The sequence below is a fragment of the Papio anubis genome, chromosome 14 (assembly GCF_008728515.1).
Source record: "Papio anubis isolate 15944 chromosome 14, Panubis1.0, whole genome shotgun sequence".
Classification (NCBI taxonomy): domain Eukaryota; kingdom Metazoa; phylum Chordata; class Mammalia; order Primates; family Cercopithecidae; genus Papio; species Papio anubis.
Window position 1 is genome coordinate 93,987,123 of NC_044989.1, and position 22,370 is coordinate 94,009,492.

Below are 22,370 nucleotides of genomic sequence, written 5' to 3' on the forward strand. Positions count from 1 at the left end.
AGTGGTGTTATCTCGGCTCACTGCAACCTCCGCCTCGTGGGTTCAAGCGATTCTCCTACCTCAGCCTCCTGAGTAGCTAGGACTACTGGTGTGTGCCACCACCCCCAGCTAATTATTTTTTTGTATTTGTAGTAGAGATGGGGTTTCACCATGTTGGCCAGAATGGTCTCGATCTCCTGACCTCGTGATCCGCCCGCCTCAGCCTCCCAAAGTGCTGGGATTACAGACGTGAGCCACCTGGCCTGGCCTCATTTTCACTTTAATATAGGCCTTATATGGACATTTTTGCCTGTTTTCTGGGACTGCAGTTCATACCAGCTTTTATCAAACACCCCAGCTTTGCTTATTCAAAACTCGGGTGCACATGGAAGTGTGCGAGGGGAGATGGACCCGCAGTTGGCCACCCAACAGAAACCCACCTGGAGCACCTTCCACTTAACAGGCATCCCAAGAGGCAGATGAACCAAAACACACAGCACACAGTGAAACGAGGGGAAAGCTCCAGACACTGTATATTTGGTTAGTGAGGAGTTAATCCTCACTAGACAGGCGTAGACCCCGGCCCAGGAGAACCTGCATGCAGGTGCAGGGGGTGCCAGTGCCTGTCCTGGGGGCTGCACCAGGGCTGCATCTCCAGCCCAGGCCCCTGGGCCTGCTCGCGCCCCACCCTGCCCAGCCCCACCCACCACCCTGCAAGGCTCGAGGGTTTGTCTGTGGACCCGCAGCTGGTAACAGCAGAAGAAGTGGAAGAGGATTAGCCCAGGCCGCTCTCTTTTCCTTTTAATATGCTAGGTTTTGCCCAAACCTCTTTTAGACATCACGTGCATTCAACAGGATGCTGGTATGCTAATAATATCGAAATGCGTACTTGTGTGATTCTGGGATGGATTTTTTCAAGCGTTTAGGGGTAATGCAGAGTAGGTGCTTGTTTCCCATGGCGATTTTTCTGACTCTCCTGAAAAATAGCAGAACAACCCGGGCTTATTACCCAACCCCTGCTTCAAGCTCTGCAGGTGCCTTCATTAGCTGTCCTCAAGCCACACCCAGTGCTACCCAAGGTTGGCACTTTGGGACCGGATCTGCCCACCTGTTCTTGTAGGTTGTATGTGTAGTGACAGTGGCAGCAAGCAGAGGTGAGAGACGTGTGCGGGGGCAGCCAGGGATGGCAAGGCCCACCACCTCCCGTTTGACACCCCCTCTGGTCTTAGCACACCTTCTGTCTTGCCCAAGGGCAGAGGCACTGAACTGTGGATAAAACAGACCAAGTAAGCTAGATGTTGGTTCTTTCAGTTGACACATAATAATTGCACATATTTATGGGGTACCGAGTGAAATTTCCATACATGTATACAAAGTGTCATGATCCGGTCAGGGCAATTATGATATGCATGACCTCAAACATGTATCACTTCTTTGTGTAGCGAACATTCCAAATCCTCTCTTGTAGCTGTGAGAAATATACAGTGCATTATTGTCAGCTGTAGTCTGGGTGCTAGAGCTCAGAACAACTGCTCCTGCCGGGCTGGACTTTTGTATTTGTTAACCAGCCTCTCCTTCCCCACCTCTATGCTGCTCCACTTCTGTGAGATCCACTCCTTTGGCTTCCACACGAGCCATGCGTTGCTTTTATAAAACAGCTGCTCTTGGGACAGATCCTTTTCCTTTTTTGCCACAAGCACACTCCCTCGAGGTCTGTCGGCCACGGGGCTGCCACTCTGGAAATTCTAGCGCACCCTTGCCTGTATTTGTGATTTGAGGGTCTTCGTCCCTCTCCCTTCTGCTGAAAGGGCAGCTCCATTCCTTGTTGCCGAGCTCTGAGCACAGGGAAGAGGCCCAATGTCAGGAAGTGAGCTGTTGCCCTTTGGTGGCCTGGGTGGCCTGTAGGCAAGTCTGAAATCCCCATGTCCTCCTGCTCCTTGGGCAACGATCTAGCGACTGGGATTCTCCTGCCCGGTCTCGTGGGAAGCATCTCCCTGCAGATGCTCTAGTGGCCCTGGGAACTTCGGAACCTGAGGAGGCTTGTGGGGTCTGGCTGATTGGATGCTGGCTTTCAGCTCCAGTCCTGACATGAGAGGGTGAGCTCTGGAGAAATGTCAGAGTCCACCATCCCGCCCACCTTGCCGCCACCGCTTCGGCTGCGCACACAGGCTCAGAGCAAGCGTTTCTCTCAGCAACTCAGGGATCCCTGCACACCAGGGAGCACCCAGCCTACACCTGCAGCCCGGCACAGTCAGGGACTGTTTGGTTGGTGCCAGCTGGGGGTGTTTGAGGAAGGAAATGTCTGGTGATCAGGATAGAGGCACAGCCGGCCGGCCGAGGGCAGGTGGGTGCCTGTGGGTGCAGGAAGATGTCATGTCTGCAGGCATTGTTTGGGGACGTCATTGCGTAACCAGCCCTGCAGGGCTGCAGGGGCATTCCACAAGTGTCTGTGTGCTCACTAGGCTGCGTTTATCGCTCCACTCTAGACCACAGGCCTGGGCATATTTGTGTCCCTATCCCCAACCCTGTCACCTGAAGCAGCCTGCAAGCCCCGGCAGGAAGGGACAAGAAGAGACGAAGATGACAAACATTCACAGACAGCCCATGGCTGTTGTTTTGCTCTGACAGTGTATCCCTTGAGCGCCTTACTGAACAGACAGATCAGCTTCTTTTCAATGTCTTGTTTGCCCTTATAAAGGAAATTAGGTCATGCTGGAAACTGTGCTATGATGCCCCTGTGCTTACTCACCTGATAAAGTTGGGGAGGCTACCTCCCAGCAAACAGAAAGGGGCACACAGTCTGAAGCCCCCTTATCACGCTGGAGACTTCCAGAGCAACTTCAGTAAGGTCTGTGAGGGGGATGCTCTGTTGTTTGACATGGGCTTGTGGTTTCCAGCCAGGGGCACGCACCTCTCCACCAGCTGTTTATTTATCTATTTATTTATTTATTTAGAGATGGAGTTTCCCTCTTGTTGCCCAGCCTGGAGTGCAATGGTGCGGTCTCGACTCACTGCATCCTCTGCCTCCCGGGTTCCAGCGATTCTCTTGCCTCAGCCTCCCCAGCAGATGGGATTACAGGCGCCTGCCCCCAGGCCTGGCTAATTTTTGTATTTTTAGTAGAGATGGGGTTTCACCATGTTGGCCGGGCTGGTCTCAAACTCCTCTTAGGTGATCCTCCCACCTCGGCCTTCCAAAGTGCTGGGATTACAGGCGTGAGCCACCGCGCCTGGCCAGCTCTTTCCCGAACAAGAACACTGGTTCCGAGGCCAAGTAAGAGGCTAAATTAAGAAAGCAAAGATTTGTCGTAAGTTTGAGGCCCAGGAGGAAAAAATCTTCCATTCATCATCCAGAAACACAAGGAAACATCACTTGTCCCTCAGTGGGCAGGTGACATTTCTTACATACCCTATGACAGTCCCAGGCACTCTTAGCTGCCCTGGGACTCCCAAGCCCAATGTTTCCTTGGCCAAGCTGCCAATTTGCTTTAGCAGGTGTGAGGACAGAGAAGCATACAGCCCATTCTCCTGTGGCCCCACTCCATTTAGGGGAGACACGAGTGGATAGCTCAGCTGGTCACTAGCTCCTGGGCTGCCCCCACTCACAGAACAAGAGTGTGCATTTCTCCTGAGAACTTCCTACTAAAGAAAACAGCCAGCCCAGTGTGGATTACAGGCTCCCACCTGTAATCCTAGCACTTCGGGAGGCTGAGGCAGGTGGATCACTTGAGGTTAGGAGTTCAAGACCAGCCTGACCAACGTGTATTTTTCTCTACTAAAAATACAAAAATTAGTCAGGTGTGGTGGCACACACCTGTACTCCCAGCCTCTCAGGAGGCTGAGGTGGGAGGATCACTTGAGCCCAGGAGGCAGAGGCTGCAGTGAGCCAAGATCATGCCACGGCACTCCCGACTGGGTGACAGAGTGAGATCCTCCTTGTCTCAAACAAAACAAAACAAAACAAAAAAACAGCCCAACTAGGAAGCTTGCTTCTCCTGGAAGCCTCGCTGCATGGGCTGACCAGGCGCAGTGCTGGGCCATTCCTCTGGGCTGGGCCAGGCTGGGGAGGTACCTTGATTTGGGGATAGCAGCTGGCCTTGTCCTTGACTCAGGGGCTGCTTTTCTTTAGACCAAACGCACTTCACAGATTTCTCCAGAACTGGTAGAGACAAAAGCGAGAGAGTGGGAGATACATTTGAAACATGTTGGTTTTTATTATTTGCAAAACTGAAGTCTGGCCTAAAAGAAGGTTGGTCTTCTTTTAGGAGGTCTGGAACAGGACGTGATCTGTTCTGTGGTGGAATGCTTTTGTTTTGGCTGAATGGCTGTTTCTTAGTGATTTGACTGAGAGCAAAATCAGCTTCCATTTTATCCCCGCTAAGTGACACTTTTTCCGTAGAAGGGGAATTTTAGGAAGCATAGCTGTAAGGGAAGGCAGAGCACACCTTGCTCGGAAACTGGTCACAGCTAGGTAGAACATGTCTGAGGAAAAATCCTAGGGAGAAATTCAGCAAAAGTGAACTTAGCCAAGGAGGCCATGGGTAGTTCTTTTCCTCCTTTCTCGTGTTCTTATTTTTCCAGATTTTTATTTTATTTTATTTTATTTTTATTTTTATTTTTTTGAGACGGAGTTTCACTCTTGTTGCCCAGGCTGGAGTGCAGTAGTGTGATCTCAGCTCACTGCAACCTCTGCCTCCCAGGTTCAAGCGATTTTCCTACCTCAGCTTCCTAAATAACTGGGATTACAGGCATGTGCCACCATACCCAGCTCATTTTTTGTATTTAGTAAAGATGCGGTTTCACCATGTTGGCCAGGCTAGTCTCGAACCCCTGACCTCAAGGGATCCACCCACCTTGGCCTCCCAAAGTGCTGGGATTACAGGCATGAGCCACTATGCCCGGCCCCTTTTCTACTTTTTTTTTTTTTTAAGACAGAGTCTCGCTGTGTCACCCAGGCTGGAGTGCGATGACGCAATCTCCGCTCACGGCAAGCTCCGCCTCCCGGGTTCCCGCCATTCTCCTGCCTCAGCCTCCCCAGTAGCTGGGACTACAGGCGCCCGCCACCACACCTGGCTAATTTTTTGTATTTTTAGTAGAGATGGGGTTTCACAGTATTAGCCAGGATGGTCTCGATCTCCTGACCTCGTGATCCACTGCCTCTTGTTCTTCTAACAAGAAGAACTTGTACCCATACTACATACAGATAGCTATCTCATACGCTTTTATCACCAGCCTCCTTCCCGCAACAATATTTATATGTATAAATCAAGAAGCTATTTTCTCAGACCGATGCTGAACAACAATCCAAACCCAAAGTGCTGGGATTACAGGCGTGAGCCACCACGTCCAGTCCCCTTTTCTAGATTTTTAATAGTAAGCATATATTACTTTTATGACTGGAAAAAGCATTAACACATTCCTACTGTATGTAATTGAAGGAATTAGTCAAGTATTGTATCACCCTAATGGTACTTTCATATACACATTCTATGTTGCTTATTTTTATGGATTTCATATACTTTGTCTCCATGCATAGGAAAATTGAGTTGGTGAGGCTTGCAAAACTCCTCAACCTATACTGTTTAGTTTTAGCAGACTTATCACATGAATGTTTTTATTTAAAAAACAATAACGGGCCAGGCGCAGTGACTCACGCCTGTAATCCCAGCACTTTGGGAGGCCGAGGCGGGCAGATCACGAGGTCAGGAGATCGAGACCATCCTGGCTAACATGGTGAAACCCCATCTCTACTAAAAATACAAAAAAATTAGCCAGGCGTGGTGGCGGGCACCTGTAGTCCCAGCTACTCGGGAGACTGAGACAGGAGAATGGCATGAACCTAGGAGGCGGAACTTGCAGTGAGCCAAGATTGTGCCACTGCACTCCAACCTGGGCGACAGAGCAAGACTCTGTCTCAAAAAAAAAAAAAAAAAAAAAAAGAACAATAATGATGACTCTCTTCAGGGTTCATTAAACACTCTAAGAAATACAAATATTTAGCTCCCTCAGCCATCACTGCCTCAAGCCCATTCATGATCGCGAATCCAGATCCACGAGCTCTGTGGCAGCGTTTTTGAAGGTGGAGCTTCGCTGGATCATTTGAGGGACTCTATTTTCCTTGCAGGTGTGGGAGCCACTTCAGGAGCTTCTGCCAACTTCCCTGGCACCTCGGGCAGCAGCACCCTGTCTCCCTTCCAGCATGCCCACAAAGGTGAGAAGGGTGCTCGGGTATCGATCACCTGGAGTTAGGTGGTGCTTGGATGAAAGCTCAGAAGAAGAGAGGACATGATTATGAGTAATGATTACGGTGCGCTTCCCCACCTGGTCTCACTTCCCTAATGTAATTGAATGACATGGTGCCCCCCTCACCCCGTGCAGGAAGTCATTATCTCTGCGAGGAGCGGAGTTGATCCCTCCATGGGTGTCCTGGGCCCGATGGGAGGTGCTGGTGATGAAGGCGGGGGCAGAGCGGCAGGTGGGCAGCACAGGCAGCTGCAAGCCGGGCCAGGAGAGAGACTAGGTGTCCTGGGCTTTGGTTTGGCTGGGAGTCAACAGCAGTTCTATCACTGGCTTTCATATAAACCTGCTGACCATGGCACTTTAATATTCACTTGCAGAAAGCACATTTCATTCTCCCTAACCAGGGAAGAAGGGATTTAGGAAGACCCCAAAGTTCAATATGTCTCTCAGAGTCAGCCCTCCAGCTGGCTTGGCCTTTCCCTCTCACTGGTTTAGTGCCAGCCGTTATTGAAACATGTTTCGGGTCCGGGTCTCAGTGAGCCATGAGGTACCTTCCAGATCCCTCAGAGCACCCAGCTCGTCAGCCTCATCACTGGGCCTCTCACACGCTAACGCAGAGCAAAAGGCAGGACTGCTGGGCGAGGATATATGAATCTCATTTGCACAGACCCTGGGGGGAGGAGCTCACAACATGGAGAATATTAAAACACTTATGTCATCTAGACCTGGCAAGCAAATGCTATTACAGGTATTCCTCAGATGATGCTGGGAGGCTGGTTTTCCTGCAGATGCACCCACAGGGGAGGCTCAGCGCCCACATGCGGGGTTTTCAGCTCTGGCACTACCTCCCCCGAGATGATCCGAGAGCTTCAGATGCTTGTCTCCTGTCTATTTGGGTGGTGGCAAATCTGGATCTTACTTCAAGAGAATCAGAGTCCTGTTTGGTTATTTTAGAGAATAAGAACGAGCTTCAGGGCATTTTGTGCAATCCAAGGTCGACATTAACCTGGGAAGTGAGCAAAATCCCCCGGGGTGACTGAGGGACTGCCTGGTGGAGGCAGCAGAGCAGGTGGACTAGGTGGCCCCGCCCAGGCACCACCTGTGCCCTGGAGCTCTTACAATGACACTTAGGTTGAAATTGCATGAGGTGCAGGATGGAGCCAAACCTGGAATCCAGAGCTGATCCTGGAGTTAGGTGGTGCTCGGATGAAAGCTCAGAAGGAGAGAGGAATCCTGACTTTTGTTTGGAAATACCCAAACTTGAACTGTGCTGCCTTCCAGACACTCTTGTTCACTGGCCTTTCTTCCTCTCCACACCAAACCCTGCCCTCAGGTTCCCAAAGTAGTAGAAGCAAGAGCAAACTCCCTAGGAACAACCAGGTGACCCCAGAGAAGTCTGGAGAGGCCAGTCTGAGGGCAGCGAGCAGGGCTGTGGGCAGGCCTGGTCTGGCAGCCAAAACCAATGCGGAGGACTTGGTTCTCAGCCTAAGCAAGCGCCTCAGATTTCAGGGTTCCCTGAAAGCATCCCAGGGGCAGGGACATTGCTTCCAGGGGCCGTAGTCCTGGAGGGAAGAGCAGCAGGAACCCTGAGCTCTGGGTCACTCATGTCTTCTCTCCACCCACAGAACTCTCAGGCCAAGGACACCTGGCCACTGCCCTGATCATTGCAATGTCCACCATCTTCATCATGGCCATCGCCATCGTCCTCATCATCATGTTCTACATCCTGAAGACAAAGCCCTCTGCCCCAGGTGACGGCCCCCATGCGCCGGTGCCCTGCCTCCTGGACTCTCCGTCAACTCCCCCTGTCGGAGAGCCTGGCTGCTCACTCCCTCCTCTCTCCCCAGCCTGTTGCACCAGCCACCCAGGGAAGAGTGTGGAGGCCCAAGTGAGCAAGGACGAGGAGAAGAAAGAGACCCCAGGTCTGTGAACCGGGGCTTCCACACCCCACGTGCGTGGTGCCCGTCTCTGGGTGGAGGGCGTCCCCGGCAGCGGCCTACTCGCTGCTTCTGCTCTCACATGCTGAACCATGCTGTGCTTACCGCGGGGTGGTGCCACGCAGACACCGGGCAGCTCTGCCCAACAGGAAGAACAGGCTTGAGCTGAGCGCAGAGCCATGAGCCAATTCTAACTCCTGTCTTCCCAACCTCCCCATTTCCCTGCAGACAACGTGGTGATGTTCTCTGAGAAGGATGAATTTGAGAAGCTGACAGCAACTCCAGCAAAGCCCACCAAGAGGTATGTGGAAGCCCCCAGCGCCAGGCTGAAGCTGGGGTCCTGTGGATCCTGAGCAGGGAGGGGAGCCAGGGTGCAGCCAGGTGCACTGACAGGCTAGCCTGGGACACCATGGGGATGTTCAGCGACAGACAGTCCCTGCCGCCTCTCTGCTGACTGGCAGGGGTCAGGCGGTGTGAGGAGCCTGTGGGAACAGCTGCCTGCTGCTCTCGGGTGAGGCTCCTGTCCCTGCACCCTGCCAAATTCCCTGGGCCTTCCTCCTTAACATCCGACTTCCTCATGCCCCTTCTCCAGACTGGAAGGACAGAACATAAGCCAAGGATGCATGCAGCAGCCCCTATGACTGCTGCTGCAGCCAACACACCAGTACCACTCGCGGCGGTGCCAGTACTGCTGCCACCGCAATGCTGGTAACAACCGCGGTGATGATGGCTAACAGCATTCAGTGCCTGCTGCCCACCAGGTGCTGGGCTCGGGCTGTGAACACATCTCCCCTCCACAGCCAGGAGCAAGGTGCTCACATCATCCCTGTTTATAGGATACCGCACTGGGGTGTGGAAGTTGTCACTTGCCCAAGGTCACACATTAGTGAGCAGCAGGGCCGGGGTCTGAGTCCAGGCTCCCAAGGAGCCACGTGGCGTAAAGAGGCCCCTGGAGGAGGAGATTTGGCAGGTGAAGCCTTTCCCGTGTTTCCCACACAGGAAGGTGTGGAACCAGCCCCTGCTCTGAAATCGAGGGAAGAGGGAAGTCAATGTTCTATTCATCCAGTGGGATGGTCATTTGGACTTGGTCCTGCATAGCTTCCAAAAATCAACCCCACAGCACGAGTTCCCAGCCTGGCAATGTGCCTGGACCCTGCTGCCAGCCTCTGCCCCACGGCCACTGCAGGCTGCGCTGGAAGGACACCCCCACAACAGTGCCTCCCTTGGCAGATGGGGCACAGAGGCCACCAAAAAGTCACCAAACCGGTTAGAGGAAGAGCAGAGGTTAAGCCCTCCTCTCCTGCCCCCACCCCATGATCTTCCCACGATTCGCCTTGCAAAGCCATTCCTGTCGAGAAATAATAATCGATCCAGCATCTGCGTGGAGCTTTGGCATTCATAAAGCACTGCCAGGTGCATTGTCTCACCTGGAAAACTCCAGCATCTCTTCACACCCCTGACACACGGGCAGGAGGCAAACAAATACGAAGTCTTTGCATACGAGGAAGGAAAAGCGGAGTATGTGTTGGGGTGGTTATTTCCTGCAAGTGACTCAATTCCAGTTGATCAGTTTTCAGCCACCACCACCCCTGCAGGAATTTGTGGTCTAAGCCCCATTGTGCCTGACTGGCGGGAGGTGCCAGATCCAAGCTGCTGCTCCCAGGACCCAGGGCAGGACCTGGTCACCCTGCATGGATGAACTCTTAAATAGGGCCTCCCTAGAGACTGAATGTGCTCCTCAGCCTCCAGCCCAGCCTTATCTCATTCTGTCTCAGCCTCTCCCTTCTGTTTTTCAGGCTTTTCTTATTTCCAGAAATTAAAAGGGCAGAGACATGCCCCATGACTTGAGTTGCAGTTGAAGACAGGGAAAATTCAGAGGCCCTGCTAGGAAAAAATATACACTTATTTCATACACAAATATTAAATACAAATTGAACCCTGACAATTGTACATTAAAAGACAGCAAGGCACTGAGCTTTTGTCCCTGCTGTTTGTCCTTGGGTCTTGGAGACAGGACCTGGGGTGCCACCTCACCTGCTCCACCTCACCTGCTCCACCTCACCTGCTCCATCTCACCTGCTCCACCCCACCTGCTCCATCTCACCTGCTCCATCTCACCTGCTCCATCTCACCTACTGCACCTCACCTGCTCCATCTCACCTGCTCCATCTCACCTGCTCCATCTCACCTGCTCTCAAGTGGGGACAGCGATGGGCCCTACCACTTCCTTGTGAGGCCCTGAAGCCTGACGAGGAAGTGGATCCCACTGGGGCTTCATGATGGTTCTCATTTTCTTTGTATTACCCTGTCTCTAGGGTTGTGTTTGCCTGTGGGCTTCACTGCTGTAACCTAGTTATTAACAAATATAATCCTTTTTTTTAAGAAAAAAAGGTCTTCAGCCAAACCACAGGAAGCAAGCAGGATGCCTCTAAAAAAGAATATTGTTTTTCGTAGACTTGGAATGGTTTTAAGAGAGTTTCAGCTGCAACCCACATGTGCCAAGGGCAGACCCTGGGTTCTTTGTGGGCTGTGAACCACAAGGTGGCATGAACCTGGGCTTCGTGCCTCCGACCGCCCACCCACCTCACCCGCTGGGGCTTGCTGTGCCACCCTCTGCAATGCACACAGGTCAGCCAGGTCACCCCCCTAGTCAAGAGGGGGCTTTCCAGGCACAAGGCTCCATTCAGCTCCCTTTACAGTGACTCCAGACAGCCAGCACGGATTCAGTGCCAGCCACATCAATCTATTTGCTTAACACGAAGACACCAGGTGAACTTGGTGCTTACTGGGATTAGATACAGGGATCTAGGACATATTCAATGAACCTTTATGGAGCATCCACTGCTTGTCAGATAGCAGAGAGGAGAGGCCCGTGGGTGCCTCCCACCCTCAGTGGCAGCCCCAGCCCATAGACACCTACAGGTCACCCACCATGGACTTGTTTGGAAGGAAGCAGGAAGCCACCGGTGTATCTGTCTCATCTCACGTCCCCTGGTCCCATGCCCACAAGGTGCCCAGTTCAAAAACAAGTCATTGCCCCCCACTGTCCACAGCTGGGCAATGGACAAGTTCACCACAGGAGAACCTGTCAGGGCTGCAGTCCCCCCAGGCGCTGCTAATGACCATCGCTCGTTTTTGCAGCGAGAACGATGCCTCGTCCGAGAATGAGCAGCTGCTGAGCCGGAGTGTGGACAGTGACGAGGAGCCCGCCCCTGACAAGCAGGGCTCCCCAGAGCTGTGCCTGCTGTCGCTGGTTCACCTGGCCAGGGAGAAGTCCGCCACCAGCAACAAGTCAGCCGGGGTGAGGCTCCTGCAGATGCCGTGATGAGCTGTGAGATGTGGCCCCCTCACAGCCACAAGACTAGAACTTTCTCACTGAATCAGCTCTCCTGCAAGACGGGGTGTTTCTCCCAAAAGTCCAAGCAAGGAGACCTGGACAGTGACAGGTTCACAGCAAGATAGTCAAAAGGGGGGAAAAAACTTTCTTTCCTTTTTTTTTTTTTTTTGAGATGGGACCCAGCCTGTCTGTCACCCAGCCTGGAGTGCAGTGGTGCGATCTCGGCTCACTGCAACCTCCGCCTCCTGGGTTCAAGCAATTCTTCTGTCTCAGCCTCCCAAGTAGCTAGGACTACAGGTGCATGCTGCCACGCCCAGCTAGTTTTTTTTGTATTTTAGTAGAGACGAGGTTTCACTGTGTTGCCCAGGCTGATCTCAAACTCCTGAGTTCAGGCAATCCACCTGCCTCAGCCTCCCAAAGTGCTAGGATTACAGGTGTGAGCCATCACACCCAGCCACTTTGTTTTTATTATATAGCTTCATACACAAACATGAAAAAGAATAAGCAAAGAGAAAAAAGGTAAAATCACTTGGAATGCCAGAGGGCAGAAAAAGACCCTTGTAAATATACTGGGTTTTATCCAGCCAGATAATTTTCTACACACACAAACACACACAAAACGCTTTTCTTGTATGCATTTTTAAAAATATAAAAACAGGCTCACATGTAGAAACTGTCCCCAGGGTTTTATCACCTACCGCCCTGTAATGTAGTGTGGCCAGGAGCAGGGCAGGGGTGAGGGCAGAGATGACCAGAGCCCTCTTGGGCTCCCTGTGGACCTGGCCTGTGGTCGTCCCTCTAGTCAGTGCCCTGGCTGCAGACCCCAGCCGCAGGACAGCTGTGTTGCTAGGCAACATCACTGATGGCAAAAACGCCCAGTTGGGATCCTGGCTCCGGCCTGGTCCTGATAGGATGCCATGCTCTGCCTGCTCCGAGTTCAGTGACCTCGGTAATGGGGCTGCCACTTGCAGAGACCCTGGAAGCCTGTGGGGTTGTTACAAAAGAAATAGCCGTGGCCCCGGGACTCTTCAGCCAGGGCCACTGAGCACCTGCGCACCGTGGGCCTGGTCTCCTGGCACCAGCCACATGATCCAGGATGGGAGCCCCGCACGGCTCTGCTGCAGCACAGGTGTCCTGAGGGCAAGTGGGGGTCCCCATGGTCATCTTTTCAAACAGACTGATGCCAGGGGTATCCCCAAGTATCTTACGAGTCTGACCACCCAGCTGAGCCTGAGAAGCACCCACGGTGGACCCCAAAAATGTTTGAGTGGGAAGACCTGAAGGAGACCCTCCTCCCTGCGTGTCGGGGCTGGGGTGCTGACACGGGGGCTGTGTGCAGCGTCTCTGGTGTCAGGCGTAGCTGCTGCGGGCCCCTGCTGACATGGAGGATTTGCCTCCTCACTACTGTTGCCCCTTTCTGGAGGTGAAAATTCTCCTGACTCTTTTTTACAGATTCAAAGCCGGAGGAAAAAGATCTTGGATGTGTATGCCAACGTGTGTGGAGTCGTGGAAGGTAAGCTGAGAGAGGTGGTGCAGACATAAGAGCTGTGGCCGGAGCCCTGAGGCTCCTGTGAGGGGAACTCAGGGAAGCCGCCCAACCAGTTGCCGCACTCTGGTCAGAACGGCCACTGGAACTGACTTCAGGTGTGGAGAAACAGAATCTGGCTCCCAGATATTAGAAGGCATCTCCCAGTGCTTCCATGGGCCTTCCCCTCATGGCAGGAGACAGCCCGGTGCAGGCACCCACTACAGGGACACACAGGGTCGGGGAGCAGCAGCCATGGAGCCTTGGACCTCCCGTGTCCCCAGTGCCCATATCCACACTGGCATCGTCATCTGGAAAACATAATCAGTCACTTAGTCACTTATCCTAGACTTAGCCGCCCTCTCCCTGCCCTCGAGCGTCCCCGATGTCCAATGGCTCTGGGAGCCTCCAGCCTCCCCTCCCAGCGGCCTTCCGAGCCAAGTCAGGCTGTCTCCTCATAACCTGGGCTTGGGTGTGGGCAGGTAAAAGGCAACAGGACAGGGCCGTCAGTGCTGCAATCTGAAATCATAATCCTCAGCTTCCAGTTCCTGCAAAATCCTCTTTCTAAATTACCTTCTTATTAACCCCAAAGATAAACCCCTCGTGGCTGAGGTCAGGAGTTTTCCTGCTGCTGGCCTCACTGGCCTCCCTCCTCGGACTCCTTGATCTGGCTGGGCAGCGGGAGTGGAGCCTGGTGCATGCCGGGCAGCTCGCCAATGCCCCCAATACCCCTCCTCCCACCCCCACACCCCATCGTAGGCCAAGTGCAGCCCCCTGTTCCCTGGCAGGCTTTCTGGTCCAGTGCTTTGTTGGCCAGAAATAACTATACTGTGGGTGAGCTCCAGGGCCAAGAATTCTTGGCTGCCGCTGAAACATGGCATCTCTCCATAAACACATGCCCCAGGTCAGCCTGCCTGATCTCACCTGGCATGGCCTGGGGCTATCAGCTGCCCAGGGGAGGATGGTCTAGGACTCACCTTCCATCTACCAGCAAGCTCTTCTCTGTTCCAAAAAATATTGAGTTCACACCCCGGGACAAGGGTTTTCAAACCTCAGCCAGGGCTGAGAACTTGTGCTCCGTGCCCAGCCCTGATGAATATTAGAGTCACCTGCAGGTCTTAACACCCTCTCTGCCCATCCAGCCCACCCAATCTGCCCCAAAACCCTGATGTAATTAGTCAGGGGTGAATCCCAGGCATCTGCGTCTCTGTTTTTTGTTTTTTGTTTTGTTTTAATTAAACTTTTTATTTTGAGATACTTCCTACCATGCAGTGGTAAGAGAGAATACAGAGAGATCCTGCAAGCCCTTTACCCAGTTTCTCCTAATGATAACATCTTGCAAAACTATACACAGAAGTCACAACCAGGACACCGATATCGACACAGTGAAGCTAGACTGAGCTCCCATACAAAAACTCCTCCTGTTGCCCTTTTATAGCCACAGCCAGTTCCCACCCATCCCACCCTCACCTAGGCCTCTGGAAACCAGTAATCTGTTCTCCATTCCTACAGTTTTGTCATTTCAAGAGTGTTATAAAAGTGGAATCACATAGTATGTAACCATTGGTGAATGGCCTTTTTCACTCAGCATAATTCACTGGAGGTCCAGCCGGGTTGTTGCATGTACCAATCGTCCATTCCTCTCTCTTGCTGAGTAGTAGTCTGTGGCATAAACAGACCAGAGCTGATTTAACCATTCACTTGCTGAAGGACATCAGGGTTATTGCCACTTAAGGGCTATTATGAACAAAGGTGCTATAAATATTTGTGTATAGGTTTTCGTGTGGACATCAGTCATGATTTATCCGGGATAAAGACCCAGGAGTACATTTGTTGGCTTGTATGATAGTTGCATGGTTGGTTTTTTTTTTAAAAAACTGCCAAACTGTTTTCCAAAGTTGTTGTACCATTTTACATTCCTACGAGCAGTGTGTGAATGGTCTAGTTTCTCCATATCCTTGCCAGCATTTGGTGGTGTTACTATGTTTTATTTTAGCTATTCTGAGAAGTGTGTTATGATATCTTAGTGTGGTCTTAATTTGCATGTTCCTATTGTTTTAATATCCTTTCTTGTGTTTATTTTTCATCTGTATGTCCTCTTCAGTAAAATGAATGTTTCTTCATGTCTTTTGCCCATTTTTCAATGGCATTATATGATTTTTTGCTGTTGAGTTTTGAGGGTTTTTAACAATATATTCTAGACACTAGTCCTATGATGGATATGTGGTTTTGTAAATGTTTTCTCCATTCTGTAGCTAGTTTAACTTATCTTTTCAGTCTCTTAACAGGGTCTTTCACAGAATGATGCTTTAAATTTTTATGAGTCAAATTTATGAAACTAATTATAAAGTTTTCCTTTTATGGATGGTGCTTTTGGTGTCAAATCTAAGCTCTCTCTTGCCTAGTCCTAGATCCCAGAGATTTGCTCCCACAATTTTTTCTAGAAGTTTTATAGCTTAATGTTTTATATTTAAGTCCACATAGTTTTTATGTTTTGCATTTAAGTTCACATAGTTCACATTTTGCAGTTAAGTTTGAGTTGATTTTTATAGAAGATATGAAATTGGATCAAAGTTCTTTTTTTGTCTATGGATATCCAATTGCTCCAGCACTGGTTTTTTTTTTTTTTTTTTTTTTTTTGAAAAAGTATCTTTCCTCCATTGAATTGCTTTTCAAACTTTGTCAAAAATCAGTTTGGTATATTCGTATAGGTCTATTTTCTGGGGTCGCTGTTCTGTTGTATTGATCTACATGTCTGTCCCTCTTATAATACCACACATTCTTGATTCTTGTATAAGTTATATAATAACTTATATAAGTCTTGAAATCAAGTAGACTGCTCCCACTTTCTTTTTTCAAAAATCTTTTAGCTATTCTGGTTCCTTTGTCTTTCTATATAAGTTTTAGAATAGTCTTCCCTATATGTACAAAATGCCTTGCTGGGATTTTAATGAGTTGCAACAAAACTGTATATCAATTGGGAAGATTTGACATCTTTATTATGTTGAATCTTCTGAGCCATGGACATGGTATATCTCTTCATTTATTTAGCACAACTTTAAATTTTTTTATCTACATTGTGTAGTTTCCAAACGACAAGTTCTATGCATATTTTGCTAGATTTACATCATAAGTATATCGTTTATTTTTTGAGCAGCTGTAAATGATAATTTAAATTCAGTAGCCATACATTCATTGTTAGCTATATAGAAATACAATTGATTTTTGTATGTTTATCATGTATCCTGTGACCTTGCTGAATTCACTTATAAGATCTGGGAGTCTTCTTGTAGATTCCTTGGGATTTTCTATATAGATAATCACATCTGCAAATGGGACCATTTTATTTCTTCCTTTCCAATGTGTATACCTTTTCCTTCTTTTTCTCATTTTATTGCACTGGCTACACCTTCCAGCACTACAGTGAATGTAAGTGATGACGCAGAAGCAGAAATCCTTGCCTCATTTCTGATCTTTTTTTTTTTTTTTTTTTTTTTTTTTTTGAGACGGAGTCTCGCTCTGTCGCCCGGGCTGGAGTGCAGTGGCCGGATCTCAGCTCACTGCAAGCTCCGCCTCCCGGGTTCACGCCATTCTCCGGCCTCAGCCTCCCGAGTAGCTGGGACTACAGACGCCCGCCACCTCGCCCGGCTAGTTTTTTGTATTTCTTAATAGAGACGGGGTTTCACCATGTTAGCCAGGATGGTCTCGATCTCCTGACCTCGTGATCCGCCCGTCTCGGCCTCCCAAAGTGCTGGGATTACAGGCTTGAGCCACCGCGCCCGGCCTCATTTCTGATCTTAAAAGCATTCCATTTTTCACCATTAAGTATAATATTAGCTCTAGGCTTTTTATAAATTGTTGACATTAATTTTTTGAGTGGATTACAGTAGTTTTTAAATATTGAACCAGCCTTGCCTCCCATACCTGATGTGGTACAATTCTTTTTTTATATGGTTGCATTCTATTTGCTAATATTTTGTTAAGGATTTTGCATTTATATTCATGAGAGATATTGGTCTGTGGTTTGTGGTTTGTTTTTTGTCTTTGTCTGGTTTTGGTATCCAGTTTATACTACCCTCACAGAGTAAGTTTTCTATGTCTAGAAAATATAGTGTAGAATTGCTATTAATTATTTCTTAAACATTTTGTAGAATTCTTCAGTGAAATCATGTGGACCTAAAGATTTCTTTTGGGGAGTTTTTGTTTGTTTGTTTTTTGAGATGGAGTCTTGCTCTGTCACCCAGGTTGGAGTGCAGTGGCATGATCCTGGCTCACTGCAACCTCTGCCTCCCAAGTTCAAGCGATTCTCCTGCCTCAGCCTCCCAAGTAGCTGGGATTACAGGCTCGTGCCACCACAGCCCAGCTAATTTTTTTTTTTTGAGATGGAGTCTCACCCTGTCCCAGGCTGGCAACCTCCACCTCCCAGGTTCAAGTGATTCTCCTGCCTCAGCCTCCTGAGTAGCTAGGATTACATGTATGTGCTACCATGCCCAGCTAATTTCTGTATTTTTAGTAGAGATGGGGTTTCACCATGTTGGTCAGGCTGGTCTTGAACTCCTGACCGTGCGGTCCACCTGCTTTGGTTTCCCAAAATGCTGGGATTATAGGCGTGAGCCACCGTGCCTGGCCCTAATTTTTGTATTTTAGTAGAAACAGGGTTTCACCATCTTGGCCAGAGTGGTCTTGAACTCCGGACCTCAAGCAACATAACCACCTCGGCCTCCCAAAGTGCTGGGATTACAGGCGTGAGCCACCGTGTTTGGCTGAAGATTTTTACAGTTACACATTCAGCTTCCTTAATAGTTATAAGTCTGTTCAAATGATCTGTTTTACATTGGGTAAGTTGTGATAGTTTATGTTTTTTGAGGAACTGTTTATTTTCACCTGTCAAATTTATATGTATAGAGTTAAAGTTGCATAGTTTTCCCTTATTATCTGTTTGATATCTATGGTGTCTGTAGTAATATCTCCTCCTTCTTTCTTGATATTGGTAATTTGTGTCTTGTCTGTTTTTTTCCTTGTCAGTTATATTGATCTTTTCAAATAACTGTTTCTTTTCATATTGCTCTCTTTTACTTTACTGTTTTCAATTTCAGTGATTACTGCTCTTATTTCTAAATTACTTATTTCCTTCTATGTACATTTGGTTTATTTTGTTAATCTTTTTCTAAGTGCTTGAGATGGGAGCTTAGATTATTAAGAGTTTTCCTCCTTTGTGTTTCTGCTATAAATTTTCCTCTCAGTACTGCTTCAGCTGTGTCTCACAAATACTGACATCTGGTATTTTTATTTTCATTCATTTTTAAATTTTCTTTGAGACTTCCTCTTTGACCTGTGGATTATTTAGAAGACTGTTGTCTAGTTTTCAAATGTGTAAAGATTTTCCTGTTATTGATTTAAATTCTAATTATATTGTGGTAGGGGAATATACTTTGTATAGTTTCAATTCTTTTAATTTGTTGAGGTGTAAGGCCCATAATTATAAAGAATGTGTATTCTGCTGTTGTTGAATGGAGTGTTCTATAAATGTTGATTAGATCTTGTTGGTTGATGATGTTGGTAAGTTCTATATTCTTGCTGATTTTTTTCTAATTGTTCTATCATTTACTGAGGGAGGAATGTTAAAGTTTTCAACTATAATTGTGGGCTTATCTCTTCTTTCAGGTCTATCAGTTTTTGTTTCACATATTTTGGAGCTCTGTTGTTTGGTGCATATTCATTTAGGATTGCTATGTCTTCTTGGATTGACCCTTTTATCATTATCAAATGTCACTTTCTGGTAATTTTTTTCCTCTGAAGTCTACTTTAACTGATGTTATAGCCATTCTGCCTTCCTTTTATTAAAGTTTGCATGATATGTATTTTTCCATCCTTTTACTTCCAACCAGCCTCTCTCATTATATTGAAGTGAGTTTCTTGTAGGCAGCATATAACTGAGTATATTTTAAAATCTACTCTACCAAGTTCTGCCTTTTAGGTTTTTGTTTGTTTGTCTGTCTGTTTTTTATGGAGTTTCCGCTCCTGTTGCCCAGGCTGGAGTGCAATGGTGTGATCTTGGCTCACTGCAACCTCCGCTTCCCAGGTTCAAGCAATTCTCCTGCCTCAGCCTTTCAAGTAGCTGGGATCACAGGCATGCACCACCACACCAGCTAATTTTGTATATTTAGTAGAAACAGGGTTTCACCATGTTGGCCAGGCAGGTCTCAAACTCCTGACCTCAGCTGATCCACCTGCCTTGGCCTCCCAAAGTGCTGGTATTACAGGCATAAGCCACCACACCCAGCCTTTAGTTGGTATTTAAACCATTTACATTAAATGTAGTCATTATTATGTTAGGGCTTAATTAAGTCTGCTATTTTATATTTTGTTTACTATTTGTTGTCTCTGTTTTTCATTTCTGTGTTTTTGTATTCCTGCTTTTCTGTGGGTCACTTGAACATATTTCAGAATTTGATTTTGGTGTTTTTTGAGTGATATGTTTTGATTTTATCTTTTTCCATAGTTATTTTAGTAGTTTGTCTAGAGATTGCATTTACACATACAACTTATCAGTCTACTGGTGTTATTAGTATTTTTTTTATTTTTATTTTTGAGATGGAGTCTTGCTCTGTTGCCCAGGTTGGAGAGCAGTGGCGCAATCTCGGCTCACTGCAACCTCCGCCTCCCAGGTTCAAGTGATTCTCCTGCCTCAGCCTTCCGAGTAGCTGGGATTACAGCTGTGCACCACCATGCCAACCAGTTGTGTTTTTAGTAGAGACAGGGTTTCACCATGTTGGCCGGGCTGGTCTCGAACTCCTGACCTCAGGTGAACTGCCCACCTCGGCCTCCCAAAGTCCTTGGTTTACAGGTGTGAGCCACTGTGTCTGGCCTTCCTGGTGTTATTATTTTGCCAGTTTGAATGAAGTATAAAAACTTTACCTTTCTCTTTGTCCCTTTACCTTCCCTGTTTATAGTAGTTGTAAATATTTCCTCTACATATATTTAGAACAACATAAATTGCTTCAACTGCCTAACATAATTCAGAAAACTTAAAAAGGGAAGGAAAGTCTATTTTATTTCCCTGAATTTTTGCTATGTTCTTTTCTGTCTTTTCTGATGTCTCAAGTTTCATTCTTTTATTATTTCCTTTCTGTTTATAGAATTTCCTTTTGCTTCTTTTAGGGTGGTCTGCTGGTGAAAAATTCTTAATTTTTCTTTGGCTTGGAATGTCTTGATATTCTCATGTCATCCTGAAGGATATTTTCACTCAGCTCACTGCAACCTGGTATGCAACTCTGGGTTGAAAGTTCTCTTCCTTCAGTACTTGGAAATACTGTGCTACTTCTCTCTGGTCTCCAGGTTTCTGATTATAAATTTACTGTCATTCTAATTGTTTTCTCTCTCTAGGTCAGGCGTTGTTTTTCTTTGGCTGTTTCTAAGACTTTGTCTTTAGTTTTCAGAAGTTCATTTATGATGTATCTTGACATGAATATATTTGGGTTTATCCTGTTTGGGATTTGCTTAGCTTCTTGAATCTGTAGACTTGTATCTCTTTACAAATTTGGGGAGTTTTAAGCCATCATTTATTTGAGTACTTTAGTCCCACTCTCTTCTCCTCTCCTTCTGAAACTTCATGACACAAATGTTAGCTCTTTTGTTATAACCCCACAGTTCCCTAAGGCTCTGTGTTTTTCAGTTTCTTTTCTCTGATTGAGTAATTTCCACTGCTAGCTTCCATTATCCATCTCACTGATTCTTTCCTCTGTCTTTACTCTGCCATTGAGCACATCCACTGAGCTTTTTATTGTGGTTATTGTATTTTTTTAGTTCTAATATTTTCATTTCTTTTATACATTTTGTATATTTTCGCTGAGGATTTCTATTTTTTTCTATTTCTGTTTTTCTATTATTGCATTTGTTTTAAGCATGTTCATAATTGCTTGTTGAAGCACTTTTATTATGGCTTCTTTAAAACCTTTTTCAGATTATCTAACATCTGTCATCTCAGTGTTAGCATCTATTGTTTTTCTTTTTTTACTCATTTGACATCTTCCTGGTTCTTGGTATGATGAGTGAATTCACTTTGAAACCTGTGTAGTTTTATGTCCTGATATGAAACTCTGGGTCTTATTTAAGCCTTCCATTTTAGCTGGCTCCTTTCGATAGGCAGCCCTGTGGCAGGAGAATGAGGGTGCTGTCTTGCTACTGTTAGGTGAAGGTAGACATCCAAATTCCCCACTCAACCTTCACTAACACCCAAGGGACTCCTTTTTACTGCTACTTGGGGTTTGGGAGTATGGCTCCTGACATGGTCACCACAGGGGCAGAGGAGTTATTACCAGCTGGTTGATGAGAAAGCCCCATCTCCCTACATGGCCTTTCCTGACACCACCTGGCACAGTGTTACAGCTTGGTGAGGGTGGAAGTCTAGGCTCCCCACTCAGTCTTTGCTACCCTGGATGGAGTGGGGACACAGTTTTTCTGTGGTGTTTGGCTGGAATAGAGCAATTATTGTCTAAATGTTTTATGCTTGCTCGGCTGCTCTTTTCCTAGTGCTCTGACTAGAGAGAGAAGACTTGTTGGGGCGGTTTTTGTCTGTGATTGCTATTATTTCTGGATTTTTGGACTTTTCTGCCCCATGTCTGGAATTTATGAGGCAAAAGAAAACCCGGGGAACTCACCACCATCACCATCCTTAGGTATCGAGGTCCCTAGTTGGTCCGTCTTCTTTTCTCCACTTTTCAGAGACTTCTTGTATTTGTTTTATACGGAATGTTCAGGGCTTTTAGCTGCACTTAGTGGGAGGATTAGGGAAAATTATATCTACTCATCTTCCAGAAGCAGCAATATCAAGTTTTTAAATGCTCCTAGGTGAGTCTAATGTACAGTGAACCCCAAAAACCATCAGACCACTGAGTTGGCAGTGACTTGGTTCAGATAACCCCAATCTGGGGCTATCATTGAGAGCACCCATTACAAAGTTGACTACTGTTCCCTAAAGAGACACGATACTGTCTCTTTGACCCCCTCCTCAGCCCAGCCCCATGGGAGACAGGGTTACCCAACTAAGGATAACTTGTCTTGAAGTCTTTGAGAATTGCTAAAAATGGTCATCAGGGAATTATTATCATGGTCAATAGAGCAGTCATTTTCCTAGTGGGGAAGGGGCTATTACCGGGGTTAGGGTACATGCACAGCCCTCTCTTGTGGCTGGCAGTGTTCTAAGTGTCGTTTGCCTTAAGTTATGCATTTGTTTTAGGTGGCTTTCTGCATGCTTTGTTTTACAATTTTTTAAATGTTTTTTTCAATAATTTTTATTTCATTTAAATAATTTTTCACAGTGTTGACCTTCTATTGACTGCGACTTGCAACATCT

The 22,370-nt window shown here is 47.5% G+C and overlaps 2 protein-coding genes across 5 annotated transcripts in view; one reads left to right on the top strand and one right to left on the bottom strand.

Moving 5' to 3' along the window:
* The window catches only part of EDAR (ectodysplasin A receptor), a 71,187-nt gene that overhangs the window by 46,034 nt on the left and 2,783 nt on the right, over window positions 1-22,370 (top strand). For 2 of the 4 annotated variants that reach the window (XM_009184918.3, XM_021925172.2), the window contains exons 6-10: window positions 6,101-6,187; window positions 7,842-8,138; window positions 8,382-8,454; window positions 11,295-11,454; window positions 12,943-13,003. In XM_009184918.3, the coding sequence (XP_009183182.1) occupies window positions 6,101-6,187; window positions 7,842-8,138; window positions 8,382-8,454; window positions 11,295-11,454; window positions 12,943-13,003 (678 nt within the window). The remainder of the gene's footprint in view (window positions 1-6,100; window positions 6,188-7,841; window positions 8,139-8,381; window positions 8,455-11,294; window positions 11,455-12,942; window positions 13,004-22,370) is intronic. The other 2 variants (XM_021925170.2, XM_021925174.2) reach the window with 2 other exon arrangements.
* Window positions 13,058-22,370, bottom strand: part of CCDC138 (coiled-coil domain containing 138) — a 128,594-nt gene continuing 119,281 nt past the window's right edge. Inside the window, exon 14 of the mRNA XM_017947837.3 lies at window positions 13,058-13,326. Coding sequence (XP_017803326.3) covers window positions 13,166-13,326 — 161 coding nt within the window. The 3' untranslated portion in view covers window positions 13,058-13,165. The remainder of the gene's footprint in view (window positions 13,327-22,370) is intronic.